The 21,156-nt window shown below is 44.8% G+C and overlaps 1 protein-coding gene across 1 annotated transcript in view; it reads right to left on the bottom strand.

Moving 5' to 3' along the window:
- Positions 1 to 20,037, bottom strand: part of LOC149326774 (uncharacterized) — a 53,921-nt gene extending 33,884 nt beyond the window's left edge. The window contains exons 1-4 of the mRNA XM_089563967.1: positions 19,952 to 20,037; positions 17,422 to 17,587; positions 12,964 to 13,236; positions 10,118 to 10,262 (exon numbers count right to left, since the gene is read on the bottom strand). Of these exons, the coding sequence (XP_089420093.1) occupies positions 10,118 to 10,262; positions 12,964 to 13,236; positions 17,422 to 17,587; positions 19,952 to 20,037 (670 nt within the window). The remainder of the gene's footprint in view (positions 1 to 10,117; positions 10,263 to 12,963; positions 13,237 to 17,421; positions 17,588 to 19,951) is intronic.
- Between the last annotated feature and the right edge of the window lie 1,119 nt (positions 20,038 to 21,156).

Genomic DNA, 21,156 nt, shown 5'->3' with positions numbered 1-21,156 from the left:
CTACTTAAACAAAACTGTGTCGAGGCTGAGAATCTAACCAGGGCCTCTGCATTTGAAGTCATTAACTACTGATTTGGCATTTTGAACTAGTCATTAACCACTCATGACTAGTTAGTCCTGAGTAGTTTTTCATTAACCAGTCATGACAGGTTAGTCATGGTTACTCATTACTGGTTAGTCATGACTAACCATGACTAATAAAATGAACAAGGGAGGGGAAAACCTCAGGTTGCTAGAGCCAACGTTTCGACAAGGGGGGACTTGTCTTCGTCTGGGCAAAGCGTTCATCATCGGCAGGGATTAAATAGGGCCTTCGCTCCGAGGAGGAAGGCCCCGGGGGTGGGGAAGGAAAGTGGTGTGGGAGGGGATGCGTGTCAGGAAGGGGAGGGAGGTGAATCATGATTCGTTAGGCTGCAATAGTGGAACAACTTATATCCCAGGGGGGTGTGTAATGAACAAAAGGCTTTGAAGGGGCTGCGACGGGGAAGGGGATGAGGCGCTGGGTGAACCTGCAAAACTCAGATAAAAGGATTAGTCAGTGTGGTACAGGGAAATGAGAACAAGGAAAAATATATATATATATATATAGGCTGGCACTGGAAGGAGAAAGGAAGGGGGCATTTCCAAGGAAGGACAAGGCAGGGGGGGGGGGGGGGGGGGAAATGGCTCGTGTTCAGAGAAAGCCAAAAAGTGGGGGCGGAGGGGGTAACAGGAGTGTCATGGTTTCCGAGAACTGGTAGCAGGGGATTAGGAGAAAAAGAAGAGAAAAAAAAGGTGAACAAAGGGAGAGGGTGACAAGGCCGGAAATGGGGTGGAAGATATGACGTGGGAAGGGTGCAAGGAGCGACAGTATACTTATGTGAGGTTCTAGGAAATAGTCTGACCACGTGCAAGACATTTGTTAATTTAAAATTATGCTGACCCTGGAATGTACCTGAGAGATTCCAGGTTTCCTCTGGACATGTTGATCCCTGTTGGTTGCAGTGTTTTAAATTTGTGGATTAGGAATGCTTCTCTGTATTTTCTGTCCCTAGTCGATTTGAAGCCTGACTTAAGAATGAACAATTTGAGTTCGTCGAATTTGTGATGGCGTTGATTAAAATGGGTCGACACTGCCTTTTGTTCATTCCGTGTTGTGTCAGCCCGGTGCCCGTTTAATCTGGCACTCATTGTTTGTCCGGTTTCTCCGATATATCGTTTCTGGCAGTAGGAGCACTGGAGCATGTAGATAATATTGGACGATGTCCAGTCAAAACTGGTCTTTATATCGAAACTGAAATCGCTTGCCGTACTTTTAACCGTAGTGTCCCTTTGTAAATGTTTGCATGTCTTGCATCTAGGTCGAGAGCATGAAGTTACTGTCGGTGGTGGTTTCTTACCGAGCCTAGCATGCACCAGGATGTCCCTCAGGTTTGTGTTGCGTCTGTATGTTACCCTTGGTGCGTCGGGAAATATTTTCTTGAGACGGTCGTTACCAGTTAAATGGGGGTGGTATTTCCGCAGGATATTGTTTTTTGTTTGGAAGTGCGTTTGATTATTTCCCCTAGTATTTCTCCTAGTATTTCTCCTAGTATTTCTCCTAGTATTTCTCCGTTTGAGTATTTCTCCTTCTTTTTCTCCTAATCCCCTGCTACCAGTTCTCGGAAACCATGACACTCCTGTTACCCCCTCCGCCCCCACTTTTTGCTTTCTCTGAACACGAGCCATTCACCACCCCCCCCCCCCCCCCCCCCCCCCCCCCCTGCCTTGTCCTTCCTTGGAAATGCCCCCCTTCCTTTCTCCTTCCAGTGCCAGCCTATATTTTTTTTCCTCGTTCTCATTTCCCTGTACCACGCTGACTAATCCTTTTATCTGAGTTTTGCAGGTTCACCCAGCGCCTCATCCCCTTCCCCCGTCGCAGCCCCTTCAAAGCCTTTTGTTCATTACACACCCCCTGGATATAAGTTGTTCCACTATTGCAGCCTAACGAATCATGATTCACCTCCCTCCCCTTCCTGACACGCATCCCCTCCCAAACCACTTTCCTTCCCCACCCCCGGGGCCTTCCTCCTCGGAGCGAAGGCCCTATTTAATCCCTGCCGATGATGAACGCTTTCCCCAGACCGAAGACAAGTCCCCTTGTCGAAACGTTGGCTCTAGCAACCTGAGGTTTTCCCCTGCCTTGTTCATTTTGTGATCGCCAAGGACCATCTACCGCACCCTCTCTCTACCATGGACTTCAGTCAACGGAAGATGACGGAACAAGGTAAGCCTCTCCCCCTTCTTTCATTGGCACATGTAGCGTTGATAGGTGATAGTCAATACAAGCACATCCACAATCACTTTCCTCCCGGAGAACATGCACCATACCGTTCAGAGCGGCGCCAAAACCAATGACATAAGGAAACTGATAGCCGCTGCACCACAGAACATCACGCACTTCGTCATTCACTGCGGGACTAATGACCTGAAACACAGCAGTGCGGAACAGACCATTGAGGCCATGAATACACTGGTACACGAGGTCCATGCCAACAGACCAAATACGAAACTGCACTTGACAACCGTGCTTCATAGGGTAGTCAACTTTCACCACAGACACATGCCACAATTCCGCCAACTCGCAGCTCACGCACAGGACTCGTTTAAGCTCGACAATTTTTTGCTGGACATGGAACATTACCAAAAAGACGTTGAAATCATCCACCACGCTCAGATCCATCATGGCCCCGAGGCACTCCTGGCCAGAGATGGACTTCACATTTTTTTTGGCGTCCAAGTAATGACAGACAACATAAAGTACCGGCTGAGAAACACATTTAGGCGGACGCTACAGCCCACTCTTGCTCCCTCTCCCACTCTGGCCAGCACTCAACAACAGACCACCCAAAAAAGCGACAACACCCCTGAACGAACACAGCCTGCCCCCGCTAGGACCCAGGACACCTCCACACAGTTCACTCCAGAGACTCGCGACGCTGGCACACAGACGGTAACCGTGGATCCCACACCAGCGGAAACAGCACGTAGGAATCACACCGAAAGTAGCCACTAAACAACAAAGCGACCACTTCACACAGACGCCTAAGCGATTAGTGACGCACACTAGCACCCAGATTGTCACCGACGCGGACCTCGACACCGATACCACCCCCAAACAGAAGTCCCCTAAACACACAACACCCATCAAGAGGTCCACTCGGCACAAGCGCAGATGACTCACATCTGGCAGCACCAATCGCCCCGAACCCAAAAGACGAATTTTCCTGGTCGCCAGAAAACTAGCCACTAAACAAACTAACTACCGATTCACCTACACACTTACAAATCCTACTCGCAGCACAGGGACAATACCCAAAGGACTTCGAGTTAATGTTAGGTGCTCCCTCGGTTGCGCTCAGGCCTGAACTCCTCGCTCGATAGGAAAAGGTTTCAAATCACGCATCCCTTTCATTCATAGCTATTTTAAAAGAACATTGTCAAGAGCAGTTAAATTCCCTCGATGATCAACTTGGTAAGATAGAACTAAATTCGGGCGAAAGCCAGGCACTAGCAGATTTTGTAGCCAGAAAGGCACGCAAGCTGCACGATAAACAACAGCATAAACAAATTAGAGATAAATTTCCGCTAGATACGAATACATCTGGACAGTTTAACAACCGCCCTCCAATTTCGATACAGACAAAATATACGCATTTTCCGCCGCAGGACACTGACAGCAACATTGTCAATATTTCCAAATCCCTAAGTGATACCGACAAACGGATTCTGACGCATGGCCTTACATTTTGTCCAACTAACAATAATTTTAACGAGTATGAACTTCACAGAGACCTCACGGAATTTGCGCGAAGATTGCGAATTAAGGAATTCTTTGCCGAAAAAGCAAACACCCCTATTACTAACCTAGCTCTTTCCTGTAACACGTGGTCAACACGTGCTCACCCTACTGCAGTAACCAGCCTTAAGCCCATCCCTCTCAAAGCCGAAAGCACGTGGACGCCGGAAGCGCAGCAGAGTCTAGAATTAGACTTGTACATTAAATCTGTCTCGAAAGAAATTATAGACCAAACAAAGCAAGCTCGAAAACGCAGAAACGATACCCCAACGGAACAGGCTACTCTGAACCACTTAGCTTCTAGAACCGATATAGTCATTAAGCCTGTAGACAAAGGAGGTAGCATAGTTATCCTGCCAGCCGAAAAATACAAAAAGAAGCTTTTAGGCAACTTAACAACCCTTGTCATTATAAGAAATTAGATTCAGATCCCACTTCAGAGTTCTGCAAATTGATTCTGAACAAACTGGCAAACTTACTATCAAGAGAACTAATCACGCAGTCCGATTACCACTTCTTAAATCCGCTAAACAAACAGGCAGGACGCTTTTACCTACTTCCCAAAATCCATAAGGTTTCCGCAGAAGGCTTGTTTACCGCAGATATCCCCGGCAGACCTATCGTTTCAAACAATAACACGCCCACAGAGAACTTATCAATTTTCCTGAACAACTATCTTGCAGATATTCCCACCCACCTCCCTTCCTTTGTCGAGGATACACCGCACTTTCTCCGCATAATAGAGTCTCTGAATGACACTTCCATTATCCCAGCAGATAGCATACTTGTCACACTTCACGTCGCCGCTTTGTACACAAATATTCCCATTAATGAAGGTATCGACGCACTCTTCAAAATTCTAACTCAAAGTCCTCACCCGCACGAAACTGAAGTGTACCTCACGCTACTTGAATTGGTACTAACACTCAACTACTTTGAATTCAATTCTTCTTACTACCTTCAAGTATTTGGAACAAGCATGGGCACTCCCTTCGCACCCACCTACGCGAACATTTTTATGGGGCTACTAGAATCTAAACTTCTAAATTCATTTCTAAAAAAACCACTCATATACCTCCGGTACATAGACGATATTTTCATGATATGGAAGCATGGGGCTGAGACCCTGAAGGCATTCGTCACACATTTCAATTCATTCCACTCCAGCATTAAATTCACCTTCAACTCCTCGAAAACGCAAGTCAATTTCCTTGACACCACTGTCCATTTAGAAAATAGCAAGCTCAAAACCACACTTTACAGGAAGCCTACTGACCGACAACAATACTTAGATTTCACTAGCCATCATCCAAGACACTGCAAACAAGGTATATTCGTAGGACAGGCAACGAGACTAAGAAGAATATGTAGCGACGACGATGACTACCTGAAACACCTCCATTCGCTAAAAAACACACTAATCACCAGAAACCATCCACAGACAACCCTTAATAATGCGTTCCAACGAGCAACCACTTTGAAACGAGATGTAGTTCTTAAAAAACGAACAAAAGCTAACAGTCAACGACCTCCTTCACTTATAACGAAATACTCAAACGCACTTCCAAACATAAACAGTATCCTGCGGAAATACCACCCCATTTTAACTGGTAACGGCCGTCTCAAGAAAATATTTAACGACGCACCAAGGGTAACATACAGACGCAACACAAACCTGAGGGACATCCTGGTGCATGCTAGGCTCGGTAAGAAACCACCACCGACAGTAACTTCATGCTCTCGACCTAGATGCAAGACACGCAAACATTTACAAAGGGACACTACGGTTAAAAGTACGGCAAGCGATTTCAGTTTCGATATAAAGACCAGTTTTGACTGCACATCGTCCAATATTATCTACATGCTCCAGTGCTCCTACTGCCAGAAACAATATATCGGAGAAACCGGACAAACAATGAGTGCCAGATTAAACGGGCACCGGGCTGACACAACACGGAATGAACAGAAGGCAGTGTCGACCCATTTTAATCAACGCCATCACAAATTCGACGAACTCAAATTGTTCATTCTTAAGTCAGGCTTCAAATCGACTAGGGACAGAAAATACAGAGAAGCATTCCTAATCCACAAATTTAAAACACTGCAACCAACAGGGATCAACATGTCCAGAGGAAACCTGGAATCTCTCAGGTACATTCCAGGGTCAGCATAATTTTAAATTAACAAATGTCTTGCACGTGGTCAGACTATTTCCTAGAACCTCACATAAGTATACTGTCGCTCCTTGCACCCTTCCCATGTCATATCTTCCACCCCATTTCCGGCCTTATCACCCTCTCCCCTTGTTCACCTTTTTTTTCTCTCTTCTTTTTCTCCTAATCCCCTGCTACCAGTTCTCGGAAACCATGACACTCCTGTTACCCCCTCCGCCCCCACTTTTTGGCTTTCTCTGAACACGAGCCATTCCCCCCCCCCCCCCCCCCCCCCCCCCCCCCCCCCCCCCTGCCTTGTCCTTCCTTGGAAATGCCCCCCTTCCTTTCTCCTTCCAGTGCCAGCCGATATATATTTTTTTTTCCTTGTTCTCATTTCCCTGTACCACACTGACTAATCCTTTTATCTGAGTTTTGCAGGTTCACCCAGCGCCTCATCCCCTTCCCCCGTCTCAGCCCCTTCAAAGCCTTTTGTTCATTACACACCACCTGGATATAAGTTGTTCCACTATTGCAGCCTAACGAATCATGATTCACCTCCCTCCCCTTCCTGACACGCATCCCCTCCCACACCACTTTCCTTCCCCACCCCCGGGGCCTTCCTCCTCGGAGCGAAGGCCCTATTTAATCCCTGCCGATGATGAATGCTTTGCCCAGACGAAGACAAGTCCCCTTGTCGAAACGTTGGCTCTAGCAACCTGAGGTTTTCCCCTCCCTTGTTCATTTTGTGATCGCCAAGGACCATCTACCGCACCCTCTCTCTACCATGGACATGACTAATATCTAATAAGTCGTGACTCGTTAGTCATTAAGTAGTCATCACTAGTTAGTCATGACATGTTAGTCATTAAGTAGTTATGACTGGTTAGTCTTGACTGGTTTGTCATTGGCTGGTTAGTCATGACTAGCGTGGAAAGGCTTTCGTCTCGCGCACTTAGATCGCCAAAGTGGCCCCTAAATTTTTCATGTGTACTTACCGCCGTTCACACCAGGTACTGATTACGTACAGGTGCCCGTTGAATCTGTTCTGATCACCACGAGAATGTATATTGCAAAGAATTATAGTATTGTCTCAGCAATGTTTAATCACTATCTCCGATGAACAGCCGACACCCATATCGCTGGCATACAAATATAGCACAAAAGCCCGATTGCAGACTCGCGTGGATCATCTGATTGTACATAACTCGCAGCGTTATCAAGAGAAAGAAACTGGTCTGTGTGCGTGAGGTATGCCGAAACCCATTTGATTACCATAATATTTCTCACTGAACTGTTAAGTTTCAATAGTAGATTTTAGAGGATATGCTGTGAAACGCGCTCTTAAAATCGATACGGGTGATATCGAGTTTTCCCCTTTCGTTAAAACATTTGGCCATCTCATGTACAACTTCACGATAAAAGTGAATTGTACCCGTCGGAAACCATGCTTGTGGCTTGCCAGCACACCTTTCGCTTTAGCAAACTGCATTAAGTGTTTAGTAATGTTCAAATGTTTTGAAACGCGTACTCGTCAAAGATAGTGGTGTGTAGTTTGCTACATCATCTTTGCCTCCTTGATTATGTATTGGGATTACTATCCCGGCCGCGGCGGTAGAATTTCTTTGGAGGCGAAATTCTAGAGGCCCGTGTGCTGTGCGATGTCAGTGCACGTTAAAGAACCCCAGGTGGTCGAAATTTCCGGAGTCCTTCACTACGGCGTCTCTCATAGCCTTAGCCGCTTTGGGAAGTTAAACCCCGTAAACCAAACCAAACCATACTTTCTCATACTTTCAGTCTCTAAGAGCCTCATTAGATAGAAGAGGCTTATTAAATATAATCAGGATAGTAGGAACACCATTCTGAGTACCCTTTCAGAAAGGTATAAGGGGCTTAGTTTGGTCCAACCGATTTTTTTGCGGTGAGATTAGGAAGCAGGTTATGAACTCCGTACTGACTAATTTTTGTGCCCGGTAAAGACTTTATACGTGGGTGATACATGTAGTTATGATGAAGTACCATCTTCCCAGGTAAATAAGCACTCGCAATAGTCGTAAAAAGGCATGTCATTTCAGTACGGTCACTAACTGTGCAAGTCGCGGCTTTTAAGAACAGAATGGGGGTTTCTGCTTTGAAAGATATCTGCGCAATTTTCCTGGGATATTTTATTAAGCATTGCAGAAGATTCGCTCAAGTATCGCTGTTTTGTTCTCCAAATGTCTTTGTTTAAGCCCGGGAAAAGTTTTCAATTCTTTCTTTTCTTGGATTTGCAGTTGGATTTATGCATTTTGTTCTCGGACGTTTCAAATGGTGCTTCCTATGAATAATACTCCGTGACATCCGTGTGATTCTTTTGCAAACGTTTTTGCTCCGCACAGGAATGAAGTATTTTATGCACTTATGAATGAATTCTTTAAACCGCTCCCAAGCTTTATTTAAAGATGTAGAGTCAAGAGTTACAAAATTACCGAAACCGTCGAAGCATCGCACCAGACGACGCAGGATTCCTACATCATCCGCCCTAGAAGACTCAGGGGCTAACGCAGTTTTTGTGGAGCGCGCTTTTTGGAACTTGATGGACACTCGCACGATTACCATCACATGGTCTGAAAGACCATTCAGGACTTCACAGCATGAATTATATTGCGCTAGCGACTGACTAAAGAGAACTCGGTAAAAAGTGGGCATTTTCCGGACTCGTAATCTTTTAGCCGTGCTGACAAGCGGGACCATACTTAAGAAAAATGCGATGTCTAAAAAGGCACAGGATGTTGCAACTTCACTCATACCTTCTTTGTAATTGACTCATTCTATATGAGGCTGAATGAAATCGCAAGCCTTTAATATTTTCTTAGTAGTGTTAGGAGACAGGGATATTAAAAATCGTTTATTGACTTTATACCAGGCGTCCCAGCTAAATGTAACCAAGCTTTTAAAAAACACGGGTTGTCCTAGTTGTCTGAAACCAAATGAGGGTTGTTTAGAGTCGCGTGACCTAGTCTGCAGTATTTTTTCGTTCTTCAAGGTTGACTAATTAGTTAAGCTTATTTACTAACTTTTTAATTATTGACTTGAGGAACAAAGTGTCAATGGAAAAGTTACAGATCGCTTTGAGAAACAGCTTACTGAGACATTTGCAGCAAAGTAATATTTACGTAAAGTAGTTTTTTTACCGGCCTTTAACCATAACCCGCACAATGAGAAAAAGCTTCCACATGACAACTATGCCACTTCAACGTCCCAAGGCGCGTCTTAAAAAATAAAATCCATTTTTTATGATGTCCTCTCCTCAATGAGACTTTTGGGTGCACATTGGGGCAGAGAAGTGAGCGAGCAGCTGGTCACGTGACAACTTTCTTTTAAGGCCAATAAATGAAGCTACGTAAGTCGAAACTTGACGGAAACAGCACTACTAGCGTTTTTTCGAGGTTATCTAAAACTTTTGCATTGACACTTTCTTCCTTAAGTCAATAATTAAAAAGTTAGCTAATGAAACTTAACTTAAGTTTGAAGAGCGAAAAAAATACTCAAGACTAGGCTACGCGACTATGAACAACCCTGAATTGGTTTCACTGGACTAGGACAGTTCGCCTTTTTTAGAAGCTTGGTTACATTTAGCTCGGACACCCGATATATTCTTCAGCAGGGCCTGGAGGTCTGTACATGATAATTATAGTGAAAGAAATATTATCGCGTTTTATTGTGCACATGACGCACTCCGGGTATGTTGGTTAGAGTATTTCAACGCAGATGATACTAGATTTGTCGACAATGGTAACATCTTCACCTCTGGTTTGCACGATCTTTTTGTAAGAAGGCGCGAAAAGTTCTGCACTCTCCTTGAACTATTTCAGCCACGTTTCGGTCACAGAGACTACGTCTGGTTCATGCACAAGCAGGATGCTTTGGAAATGTGGGCTTAATAATTAAACTTCATCCATTAAAATTTATAGTGGCTAGCATGTCAGCAAGACGAGTCTGCTTGCTCCACAGCACTGTCGTTTGAAGGTTTGTTGCTATGTGCACTAGAAGGAGGTGGTTGGGAGGCACTTACCACTTTTATTCGGCCAACATAAAAATACGCGAGAAATCCCAGCATTATTTCTGGTACTTCGCACAAAATAAACGGCTAGGTGCTTAGCTGAATTACCTGTATGGATCCATCCTTCACTGTCAATCAAGGTCGACGTGGCTTCCGGGTTTTTGTAGTACCCTCGCATTATGTACGGGGACTGAAAGAGTACTTCGCCAGTTTCCATAGGTCCCAGAACAGCATGGTTTTCTCTGTTGACGATCTGCGATCAAAGTAAATTACTTGTAATTCTATTCCGCTATTGCTTAAACCAGAGAAACGTGAGCATTCAGTTCGTTGTGAACTTTGTGATGATACGTATTTAATTAATTTTCATTGTTCAGGACAAAATTTCGCTCCGCCGCGTTCCCTTTAAAATATTCCCTCTTTCTTTTATTTTCAGTCAGATTCTAGCCGCTCATTTCATAGATTGGATGCAAGCTGCTAGCGATTCTTTCATGCAGTCATGTAAGGTTTCTCGAGATTGATTAGTTGCCCACTACTCCTCTCAAGAAAAAGAACTGCGAGACGGTGTCTTAAGCAACAGTTATTCGTCACAGGCAAACGGTTTCAGTCGAGCGCATATTGGATCCTTTTTATTTATTTTATCGGTATGGTACTGCGGGCTAAGGACCGAAGCAGAAGAGATTCGCAGATATATTGTGACGGACTAGAAGACGATGAAGTGGGCAGTGGCATGGGCAGGAGCGCTCGTGCTAGGCTCGCAGACATTAAATCATATCATCGCCATCGGTCATGCAGTCCTTTCTTCATCGCTTGCCGTCACCTAACATTTGGTGTAAGGTGCTGGGTACCTTCTTCATCCCGGTCCCGGAGCTTAGGAGCCTGCTGTACACCGAGGTCTTCTGTGGAGAGCTCACACCTCCCGGCGCTTCCCCAGCCTGCCAGGTATGCCCCGACGCCGCCGCTCTTCACCGCCCCACCCCAAGCCCGGCCAGAAGACACGACGACACAACGACCGCCGCAACTGCCCTGTGACCCCACTCACCGCCCACATGAGAACCTAGAAGACCCAACGACCTACGACCCCACTGAACCGAGACCGCCGCCACTGACCAGAGAACCCATTGACCACCGACACTCACACGAGAAACAAGTACCCCAGCCCCTGCCGTTGGGTGTGTCCACGGGCCTCGACGTTGACTTCCAGAAACCGGTGGCTCCTCAGTGTTCGTGGACCTGGCTTCACCCGCTCATCATCTCTTTCATCGTGACGGCAAGCCCTCCATCTTCTCTTCTCTGTTCATATGTTCTAGCACGCCCATCCTCACGTCCTGCTTGTCATCGTCTGTGGCATTCTTCTAGTTCGCGCGATCGGGACAATCGCTTCGTGGCCCCGAGTCATGTGACGGACTAGAAGACGATGAATCGGGCAGTGGCATGGGCAGGAGCGCTCGTGCTAGGCTCGCAGACATTAAATCATATCATCGCCATCGGTCATGCAGTCCTTTCTTCATCGCTTGCCGTCACCTAACAATATTAAATGTAAAAGACGGGGTAAAAAAGAAAATTGTAGAAAAGCATGCCAATACATTTCCTACATGGGAAGGATTCTGTAATAGACAAGACATATTATTGATACCGCTATGAAATCAAGACGTCACCGCAGAAATGTCTATTCACAAGACAAGACAGCCATTCGCTAGACTTTTAATGTCGCTAGGCTTTGTATGCAAAATTCCAATTGTTGCAAGGAGACTAGAGAAGTGGGAAGTAAAGTATTCCAATCGGAGATGGTTTTTAAAAAAAAGCGAATTTGTGAAGTCTATAGAAAATGCATGAGACTGTCAAGTCTAATAGTATACAAGATGTAAGTAAGGTCTAGGCTAAAGTGTGTGTTTGTAATTAGGCAGGAGAAATAAATATCTTAGTTGTAGGAGTCCGCTTCTTAATCTGAGAGTTCTAATACCATTAGCTTACATTGGTTGGGATACAGAATTGGTGCGGCCGCAACTGGAGTAAAGAGAAGGGTCTCCCCGTCTCTGAAATTTCCCGTTTATGTTGCATTTCGCTGGGGGTTCCACGCAAGCATATTCCAACTTTGTCTTTATATGTGCTGGATATCATAAAAGCTTAACATGTGCGGGACCACTTTTCACCTTGTGCCTGTGTAGACTAGTTTGCTAAAGGCAGAAGGCGGTAAGTTATTTATATGAGTGCAACAGCTCAGCCTTAGTGTTCTTTGGTCAGGAGGCACTCAAGAATAGAGGAAGAATACTGAAGCGAAATGTTTACCTTGCTATACGACGTGAAACGCATTTTGTAATTAAACTAGCATTCCTCGCTCCTGGCCCCGATACATATCGTTATATATTTTAATGTGAAGCGCGAGCTGATCTTCAGTTTCCTAATTTTATTGAAGATAACGCAACTCCCTCAGGAAGTCGAATTTCAACAGGGTTATGGATAAAACTATGTCAATACAAAGTAACAGGAAAAATGGCAGCCCGAGGTCTTTTGGACATCCGGCAGTGAATGGAACAAAATCAGAGTTAAACGTGCGAGTACTGTTAGTTATGAATTAAATAAGATAATATGCCGACGGCCACGACGCGACTCAAGACACGAACGGATGCTCTTTGTACGTCCCTCTTTTCATTTCAGCTTTCTCTCTCTCTCTTCTTTATTCCTTCAAATTACCCCTTCCCATACGGCGCGGTTTGGGTGTCGACCGAGATGTGAGACAGTTACTGCGCCATATCTTTTCTCAAAAAAAACAAGTACAAAAACAATTACAATTTCATTAAGCAGTTTTGCAAAATAAACATGTGAGCACACGTATACAACCATTTTATTTTAGACGCGGTTACTTGGACAAATAGAGAGGGGGCTTTGCCTTGCGGGAGGGGGGGGGGGGGGTTGTAGTTCGAGTTTTTAGAATGATGACTTAAAAAACGACTCACCTTCATGCTAGTGCCGCAGACGGGAAAGCCAACGTTCCCCTTTGCCAGTTCTCCCTTTGGAGGCACCGCCAGGTAGCCGCCGACTTCGGTCATGCCGTAACAGTCGCGCAATTCTTCAGGGGCGAAAACGCCCACCACTTCGTTCGCTATACGTTCCGGGAGTATTATTCCCTGCGTGCGCAACTTCTTGAGCGAAGGTAGCACTGTGCCGCTGCTCTTCATCGCCTCGGCAATCTTGAGAAGCTTTTGAGGAGTTCCGTTCATGACGTTCACCTGAGCGAAAGGGTATTTGAAGAATGTACACAATTAGCATTGTTGCTTTCGGACGTAATTGGCAATTTGTTTACGATAACTTAATCAACGCTTACTATAACTTGCAAAGCTCCCGATGTAATAGGAACTTTTTACACGACGAAAAGTGCATTAGGCGCAGCTGACAAGCTTTGACTTCCGGTATGGACCGATAAATTATTATTGCGACAGAATTAGAGATCCTGTTCTAAAGAAAAGCCGGCATCGGTGCTGTTAGTCCGAGTAACAAAAGGACACCATTAGTATGGAGAGTTGGGTCAGTACAAATAAAGGCCGTCCCGCTAAAAAGAAAAAAGGTGACCAAGCGGAATAGATCCGCTGTCCTCTAGGTCTCCAAACGTACACGCTGCCTGTACAGAGTTGAGGAGCGTTCGGCACGGTGCCGTCGTCGCATTGTACTCCTAAGGATGAGTTAAATGTGCTCCACGTTTTTTATCTGCCTCTGAAATTTGCGAAGTTACGGACCTTTTATCGAAGCGTTGGCTAAGTATACAGGTTCACTCCTCAAGCCTTATCCAGTTCGTTTCTTGGTATTGGTATCAGCGTAGACAAGCGCGCAAGTACCACAATTAAAAAAAAACTAATCTTTAGGTGAAACTGCTGGCACGAAGGAGAGCACGCACCGCGATTTCTTTGTAGCTGTGGCGTTCAGCTGCTAAGCACCAGGACGCTGGTTCGAATCTCAGTTAGAGGCAAAATGCGAAAACGCATCTTTGTTGTGTGGTGTCTGGGCGGTTTATGACGGTTTGCTCTGCAAGTGAGGAGCACCCATTGCTGAGTGCATTCTGGAGCACAGCAGTAAATTATTGTACCGCCACTACATTGAACTGCCTGACTTGCACAAAAAGGAAAGCTGGGAAACTTAACACCGTCAACTTCCGGGTAATCAAGCAGCCAACCTGATTAACCCCAGTGACTGAGGTCAGCCTACAATGGAGTATAAAAGCAGTATCAAAGAAGAATCGCAAACCTATCTACGCACATGTGTTGAAAGTTTTGCGCAGCTTATCCGTAAGGTTCATCCGAAAACATCCGTGTAAAAACGTATAATGCTTAAACGTACAGCCATTTCCGATATACGGTCCGTCGACCGCTCATGCATAAATATTCAAGCTTTGCACAATGCGAGGTATTTGCAGGTTTATATATTAGTTTTCTTTTTCAAGACATCATAAGAAAGAGAGCCATGCCTAAAAAGGTTTCAACTGTCACGAGATTTTCGCGGCTGTCTGGAGGTCTCTTTAAGTTTGTATCTATTACCAAGTTTACTGGATTTACGCGTGTCTACTGCCACCAGCTGCGACCTCATTAGAAAAACATCTCGCGTATAAGCTGCGTAACCAAAACGGAAAATATAGTGCGCGCCTGGACATAGGCGCCTGACTTCGTCCATGGTCTTGGTAGCATCGCAATTTGCAAATGCAATTTGCTGTTGTACGTTTCGCTTTGCACATAAAAAGATTGTGACGGCAGTGATGCAGACATCTGGTTCGAGTGAGAAAGTTATAGCCATCGAGAGAGTAAAGGCATACTGTTTGTCGATACAGAAACGATAGACATCGTTGAATCCAACAGCTGTGTAATGCTGATGACGGATTCTGCGACTGCATAATATTTGTACCTAATACAAAAGAAAATGTACCCCCATGAAACAAATCGCGATGAAAGACCTTGCTGTTTCGGCGGCGCTCATACGCATTTGCGAAATACACACCTGGCCCTGTGGAGCATTCTGGTCATAAAACCTACATGTACTCATTATTGAAATCAAATGATCAGCGGCGCAACAAGGATACTTAACAAGAAAGGGGACACCACATGCGCACACTACCAACTGTTTATTACATGGAAAGGTGGCATATATTATTACATGGAAAGGTGGTAGGGTGCGCATGTGGTGTCCCCTTTCTTGTTAGTTCAGTTCAGTTCAGTTTATTTCCTTCAAGACCCTTATTCAGGGGTATTACATAAGGGGTGGGGCTACGGATATAACATGAGGTTTGGTCTAATCTAACATCAGCTGCGTTAACTCTTGGTGGAATCTTGATGGACAGGTAATGGATGCGACTTGGTGGGAAAGGCCGTTCCAGTCGGATGCTGCTCGGGCAAAAAACGAGTCCTTGTTGCGCCGCCGTTCATTTCACCATGCACCAACTCGTCCCTCAGCCCATTCTTCTGAAGTACTCATTATTGCTCAAGTTGTAATCTAGGCGCGCATAAAAAAATCAATGGCTTAATAAATGCAATGAAAGTATTCCTTTAAATTTACTCTAAATACCACTTTTAAATCGCCATATACAACCTAGTTTTCCTGACAATGAGCGACGTGTGCCGCCGCGGTGGCTCAGTGGTAATGGTGCTCGGCTGCTGACTCGAAAGACGCGGGTTAGATCCCGGCCGCGGCGGTTGAATTTTCGTGGAGGAGAAATTCTAGAGGCCCGTGTACTGTGCGATGTCGGTGCACGTTAAGGAACCCCAGGTGGTGGAAATTTCCGGAGCCCTCCACTACGGCGTCTCTCATAGCCTGAGCCGCTTTGGGACGTTAAACCCTATAAACCAAACCAAACCAATGAGTGACGTAGACTGCAATGAAAAAAATTTTGGCCCAGTTTTGCTTAGAGAAATACTATAGAGACGCATTATCTTATAAAGTTTGTTTTGAGCTCGTCGCTGTGTATTATCTGACATTATACGGGGACTAATTGACCCAAATCATGTATTTCCTCCAGAGAAATCTAATTCCGCCGCAATTAGTGTACACTGATGAATTTATTTTCAGGGCGAAAAGAAAAGAGCCAGGAGCAGTCTGCGCGCGCATTAGCGGCGGAATCTTTATATTTCCCATTGCTGGCGAAATAAAATCAGTTGTGAGTGCAGCGTTTGTCCGTGTCGTAGGTGTTTTCTTCCTTTGTGCTCGTCTTTTTTACGCTCGAGTGATGTGGAAGCAAAGTAACCAACTTGCCCAGAAGCTCGTTTTACTAGAGCAGTTTTAAAAGCAATCAGAGTTTCAAATATTCCATGGGCGGAGCCATTAAAAGAACAATTTGGAAGTTTGCTATAGTTAGCTCAAAACAGACCAGCAGAAGGGACGAAGACATGCGATATGCCTGTGAAAACGCATGTGATATCCTTTTGTTAAAGTATGCAGTAGATACTTAAGAAATGAAGGTGCTTTCTCTGATATAGACTGATGAAAAAATTTGCTAACCTGTCCAACGCTTTCTTCCTATAGGATTAAGACACTGGGTAACAGCTGGAAAAAATGTGCGACGTACATTTTCAGGACAGCCTAGCTGCTGCTTCTTGTTTAATTTGGAAAAGGAACACAACTACAAGGCAAACGCTTCTGATATCTAAAATCATCTCTCCATCCGATAGCAAGCTTCGGTGTTCAAGAGCTCTCTGAGGAGCAATTCAAGCGGGGCTGTATTGCTAGCGCAACGCATTATAACGACAAATATGCTACTTACACACCAATAAGAATTTTTATAAGCTATAAAAGACAAAAACTGATATACAGGTACCGCTTCTGCAAATTGTTGTAAAGGGCCAACTGGAATCGTATCGAAAGTGGTTTTTGTTCGTTTGTTTTATTTTATTGAATTTCCTGCGGTTTAGCGTCTCAAGGCCACTTACGCTCCGAGGAACGCCTTAATGGAGGACTAGGGATACTTTCATCCACCTGTGGCTCTTTAGCGTGCACTGACATCGCACAGTAGACATGACTGTAACATTTCGCCGCCGTCGAAATGCGACCGCCGCGGCCGGAGTCGCACCAGCGAACCCGAGCACCACATCCGCTGCGTCACCGGGTCGGGTTGATTTTTGCGTGCGTCTCTGAGGCTAGACTAAAGAAAAATTGCACACGCAAACATTGATCAGGGCAAGCCTTTTCTTATTTAAGGCACGAGCGTGAATCGAGAGCTTGGAAAAATTGTTTTAGGTTCTTTTTGATTGTTCGCAGCTATAAACACCCATTTGAAGGCCTAGAGTTGATTAAAAAAACCAGAAATCAGCAAGTAATTGATTTTTACAAGAACAAACACCATGTAGTTTAGGGGCATGTATTTAGTGATTTGACTTGTTAGGTGTTATGCCTGCTAATTCTTCCTTTTACGTAAATAAAAACTTCACCCAGTGCTTCACCTTGTGACGATTGCAAGCCTCGAAGAGATCGGGGACACTCGCAGACCTGAGGAGGACGACTGTAGCTCCGGAGGAGAGTGCGTTGACGACAAACGAGACAAAGAAGTAGAACGATATGTTTCCACCGCCAATGGCCACGTCGTGCTCAGTGAGCATTTCGAGAGTCCTGCAAGAGTTTTTTTTTTACTTTGGAAGACACTTTTTCTGCAAATAATTTTTTAAGGTATATTTCCTGATACGGCAGTCCAGCAGCGTATAGAATAGTGTCCAGCAGCTTCACATTCCATGTAATTGTTTTCAATTTCCAGGTAGGCAAGTATGCGTGTCTTTAAAGAAGGAGGCGCTTCACCCTTGGAAATATTTTTGTTCATTGATTCATGCTCTTCCGAATAGGCTCATGTTCTTCCAGTCTACAAAGAGCTTTAATATCTGAAAAGCAGTTTGCTTTTTCACTCTTGTTGTCTGTCATAAAGCAACGCTGATGTTGGAGAGAGATATGTACATGTTGAATATTTGCATTCTTGTTACTTGGGCAATTACAATTTAAAACACACAAATAAATCGTAAAAAGAAAATAAATAAAAATAACTAAAATAACAATGAAACCGCAGAACAAACAGAAGCTAGTTATTAAGAATTTCTTTCACTTCACTATGCTGAGGCGAGAAAGAGAGCAGAGAACTCATGTTCCACTGGAGGATGTGCCTTAAGGGCGCTAGGCCAAGTTTGCGCCATTGTGCCGAATTTTGTGATGTTTCATTTCCTTTCTGTTCAGTCGTCTTCTATTGGGCGCTTGCCCGGTGGCGTAGGCTGCAGATGATCACTCCACGTTGGTCGTGGCAGAAAGATACGCATGATGCCCTTTGCGCAAAAGCATATCACATCTGTCTGGCTGTGGCACACGGGCACCTACACCGAAGAAATCCAGAATAGGCCAACAGTTCTGAAATTCTTAGTCCTGTGTTGTTGCCATTCCTTCCTTCCGGTAAAGGAAAGTGCGCGGTGGTTGCGCGTGGAAATGCTGCAGTACGATCCTTGTTAAACGGCTCGACCGTATGCTGCGTCTTCTGATTTAGCAGCGGCGGGGCTGTCTAAAGATTCATACTTAGCAACGCAAAAAAAAACGAGGACCAAAGCGAACGAGGGGACACAACACAAACGCAGACTATCAACTGAATTTTTAATCACGAAAAGGAAGCTTAGAAAAGGAAGGCGTAAGAAAATACAAAAGCGAAACACATCAGCCACTTCCACGCGTGCAAAGGAAGCCTATGACATATCATTCCTGCGTGAAATAAGAACACAACAAGACATGTCATAAGATAAGTTAAGATATGTCATAGGCTGCCTTTTCACGCGTGGAAGGGAAGTGGCTGTTGTGTTTCGCTTTTGTATTTTCTAACACCTTTAAAGCCCCCTTTTCGTGAATAAAAATTCAGTTGATAGTCTGCGCTTGTGTTGTGTCCCCTCGTTCGCTTTGGTCCTCGTTTTTTTGCGCTGCTAAGTATGAGTCCACACTAACTAGCCCAACTTTCTGTACCTATTAACTGTCTAAAGAGCCGTCTTAGCCTGCGAATAGTGGCTTTCTTTCAGCCCTCCACCCCCAGTACTTCGTCACAGTATACATCACGGTGAAGGAATGTAAGTTGAAATGACATGCTAGAAATCAAGCCTCTCATTCAATCAAGGTCAGGCCCAATTCTTCAGTATAGTCTTGCGCTACCAAAATGGAGCAAAGGGAACAAAATTGATTTCAATCTTTTCTGACAAAGGACACAGAAAATGTCTCCTAGGCACATTGACTGAGTTTTCTGAAGTAATACAGTCGTCCTCGAGGCTCGTTGAAATATAATCAAAAACTTTCATTACGAACCACTACCAGCTTTCAGCTTCAACGTTCTGCGAAATTCGACATTTTCCTACTTACACAATCCAAGGGAGGCGGTCAGTTAGTTCCCTGTCAGCATCGGTAGCACGCTCCCGGAGCTCGGAAAAATCACCTTCTGTTTTGCGCTGATTTTATTGCTGTTTGCTTGCTTGATTACGCAGTAATAAATAATCTTCGCACACGCAACTAGTGATACGCGCTAGGGACAGTTGCGTTGCCTTCGTTGATGCAAAAATAACCGGCTCACGGATGCATATGTGCCTTCACAAGTGATTGGGAAAAACGTGGAAACGTAAAGAATAAAAAAGTAGTTGTGTAGGGCACACTTGTGAATCAAAGCACACGTGTTTTTTTTCATGATTACCGTGTATCTCATCGCCTTAAAGGCACACTCAGCAACCAGCAAAGCGGAAAGACGAAACCATTTTTTTTTCTTACAGGGGTGGATTTGATTGCTTTATCCTCTTCAAAACATTATACGACGTCCCAACACGCTATTATAGAAACCATATGCATTTTTAAAACCTGCTCTCATGACTGGTATCTGAAAATTGACTTCATAAACTCGTGTGACGCGACGTCAAATGATATTCACGAAATGATAATACTTCGCTTGCTTTTATAAGTACTTCAGCGACTTACTCTCTGCAACTCATTTGTGAAAGAAAACGCTGTTGCTCCACTTCCATTATCTTGGAGGTGCCCGTTGTTCCAGACGTATGACTCATGATGATCACATCGTCTCCAGATGCTTGGGGCTCCACGTATTTCAGATTAGAGACATCCAGCTTATACCCTGACAGCCATGTGAACCCTGGGATTTCATCTGCAGAGAAGAAGCCCTAGAAACACATTTAAATACGGGAGCAGACTCTAGGCTTACTGCACATGGTATATATGAGAACAGAATTAATCGATTTATAATTCATTGTCGGAATTTTTGGAATTGTCCTTGACTACATTTTTAAGCTCCCGAACTAGTCGAGGTTGCACGAAAGGGAAATAAAGCCCCGGGTCATTCGTTCTCGCCTTCCAGACAGGAGGATACTTTTTCTTGGCATATTTTAGTAAACTGCTAAATATAAGATAGAATATAAATAGGCACCGCGGTGGCTCAGTGGTTACGGCGCTCGGCTACTGACCCGAAAGACTCGGGTTCGATCCCGGCCGCGGCGGTTGAATTTCTTTGGAGGAGAAATTCTAGAGGCCCGTGTACTGTGCGATGTCAGCGCACGTTAAAGAGCCCCAGGTGGTCGAAATTTCAGGAGCCCTCCACTACGGCGTCTCTCATAGCCTTATCGGTTTGGGACGTTAAACCCCATAAACCAAACCAAACCAGAATATAAATATTACAGGCAGCGATCGTCCTGTCTGCCGTGTTACTGCTGTGTTTCGTGTTGTTTTTTGCGCTGCCCTCGTATAACCAACTAAAACCAAACAGTGGCCCTTGCTAGGGATGCTCACTGCCTTCGCAGCCAAAGGCTCTTGCGGAAACCATCTATAACTTAATTTTAATGAGCGAATATTCTATGTGTAGTGTACTGACAACAGGATTAGACATGGTAAGCGGCGGCTAGTCCCAAACCACCGCCCGCTGATTCATCGACAGCAATAAGGCTGAGCCCAGCAACGCCCAGCGAGCTGTGTGCTGCCAGACACGTCAGCGGACAGTACTTCGCTGCGCCACGCTTTTCGCTGGTGTGGGTGCAATGAATTCTTGCTTAAAGGCTACGGATAGTTTCATTTATTTTATTTTGCATATAGAAAATTATCGATATATCAAACTAGTCCGCAATCCCCATTGAATTCGATATCTAAGAATTCGACTCTGTTAGGCAACCATCATT

The sequence above is a fragment of the Amblyomma mixtum genome, chromosome 10, assembly GCF_055824585.1.
Source record: "Amblyomma mixtum isolate Tamu chromosome 10, ASM5582458v1, whole genome shotgun sequence".
NCBI lineage: Eukaryota > Metazoa > Arthropoda > Arachnida > Ixodida > Ixodidae > Amblyomma > Amblyomma mixtum.
Note: the sequence above shows the minus strand (reverse complement) of the source record. Positions and strands in the feature narration are given on the sequence as shown.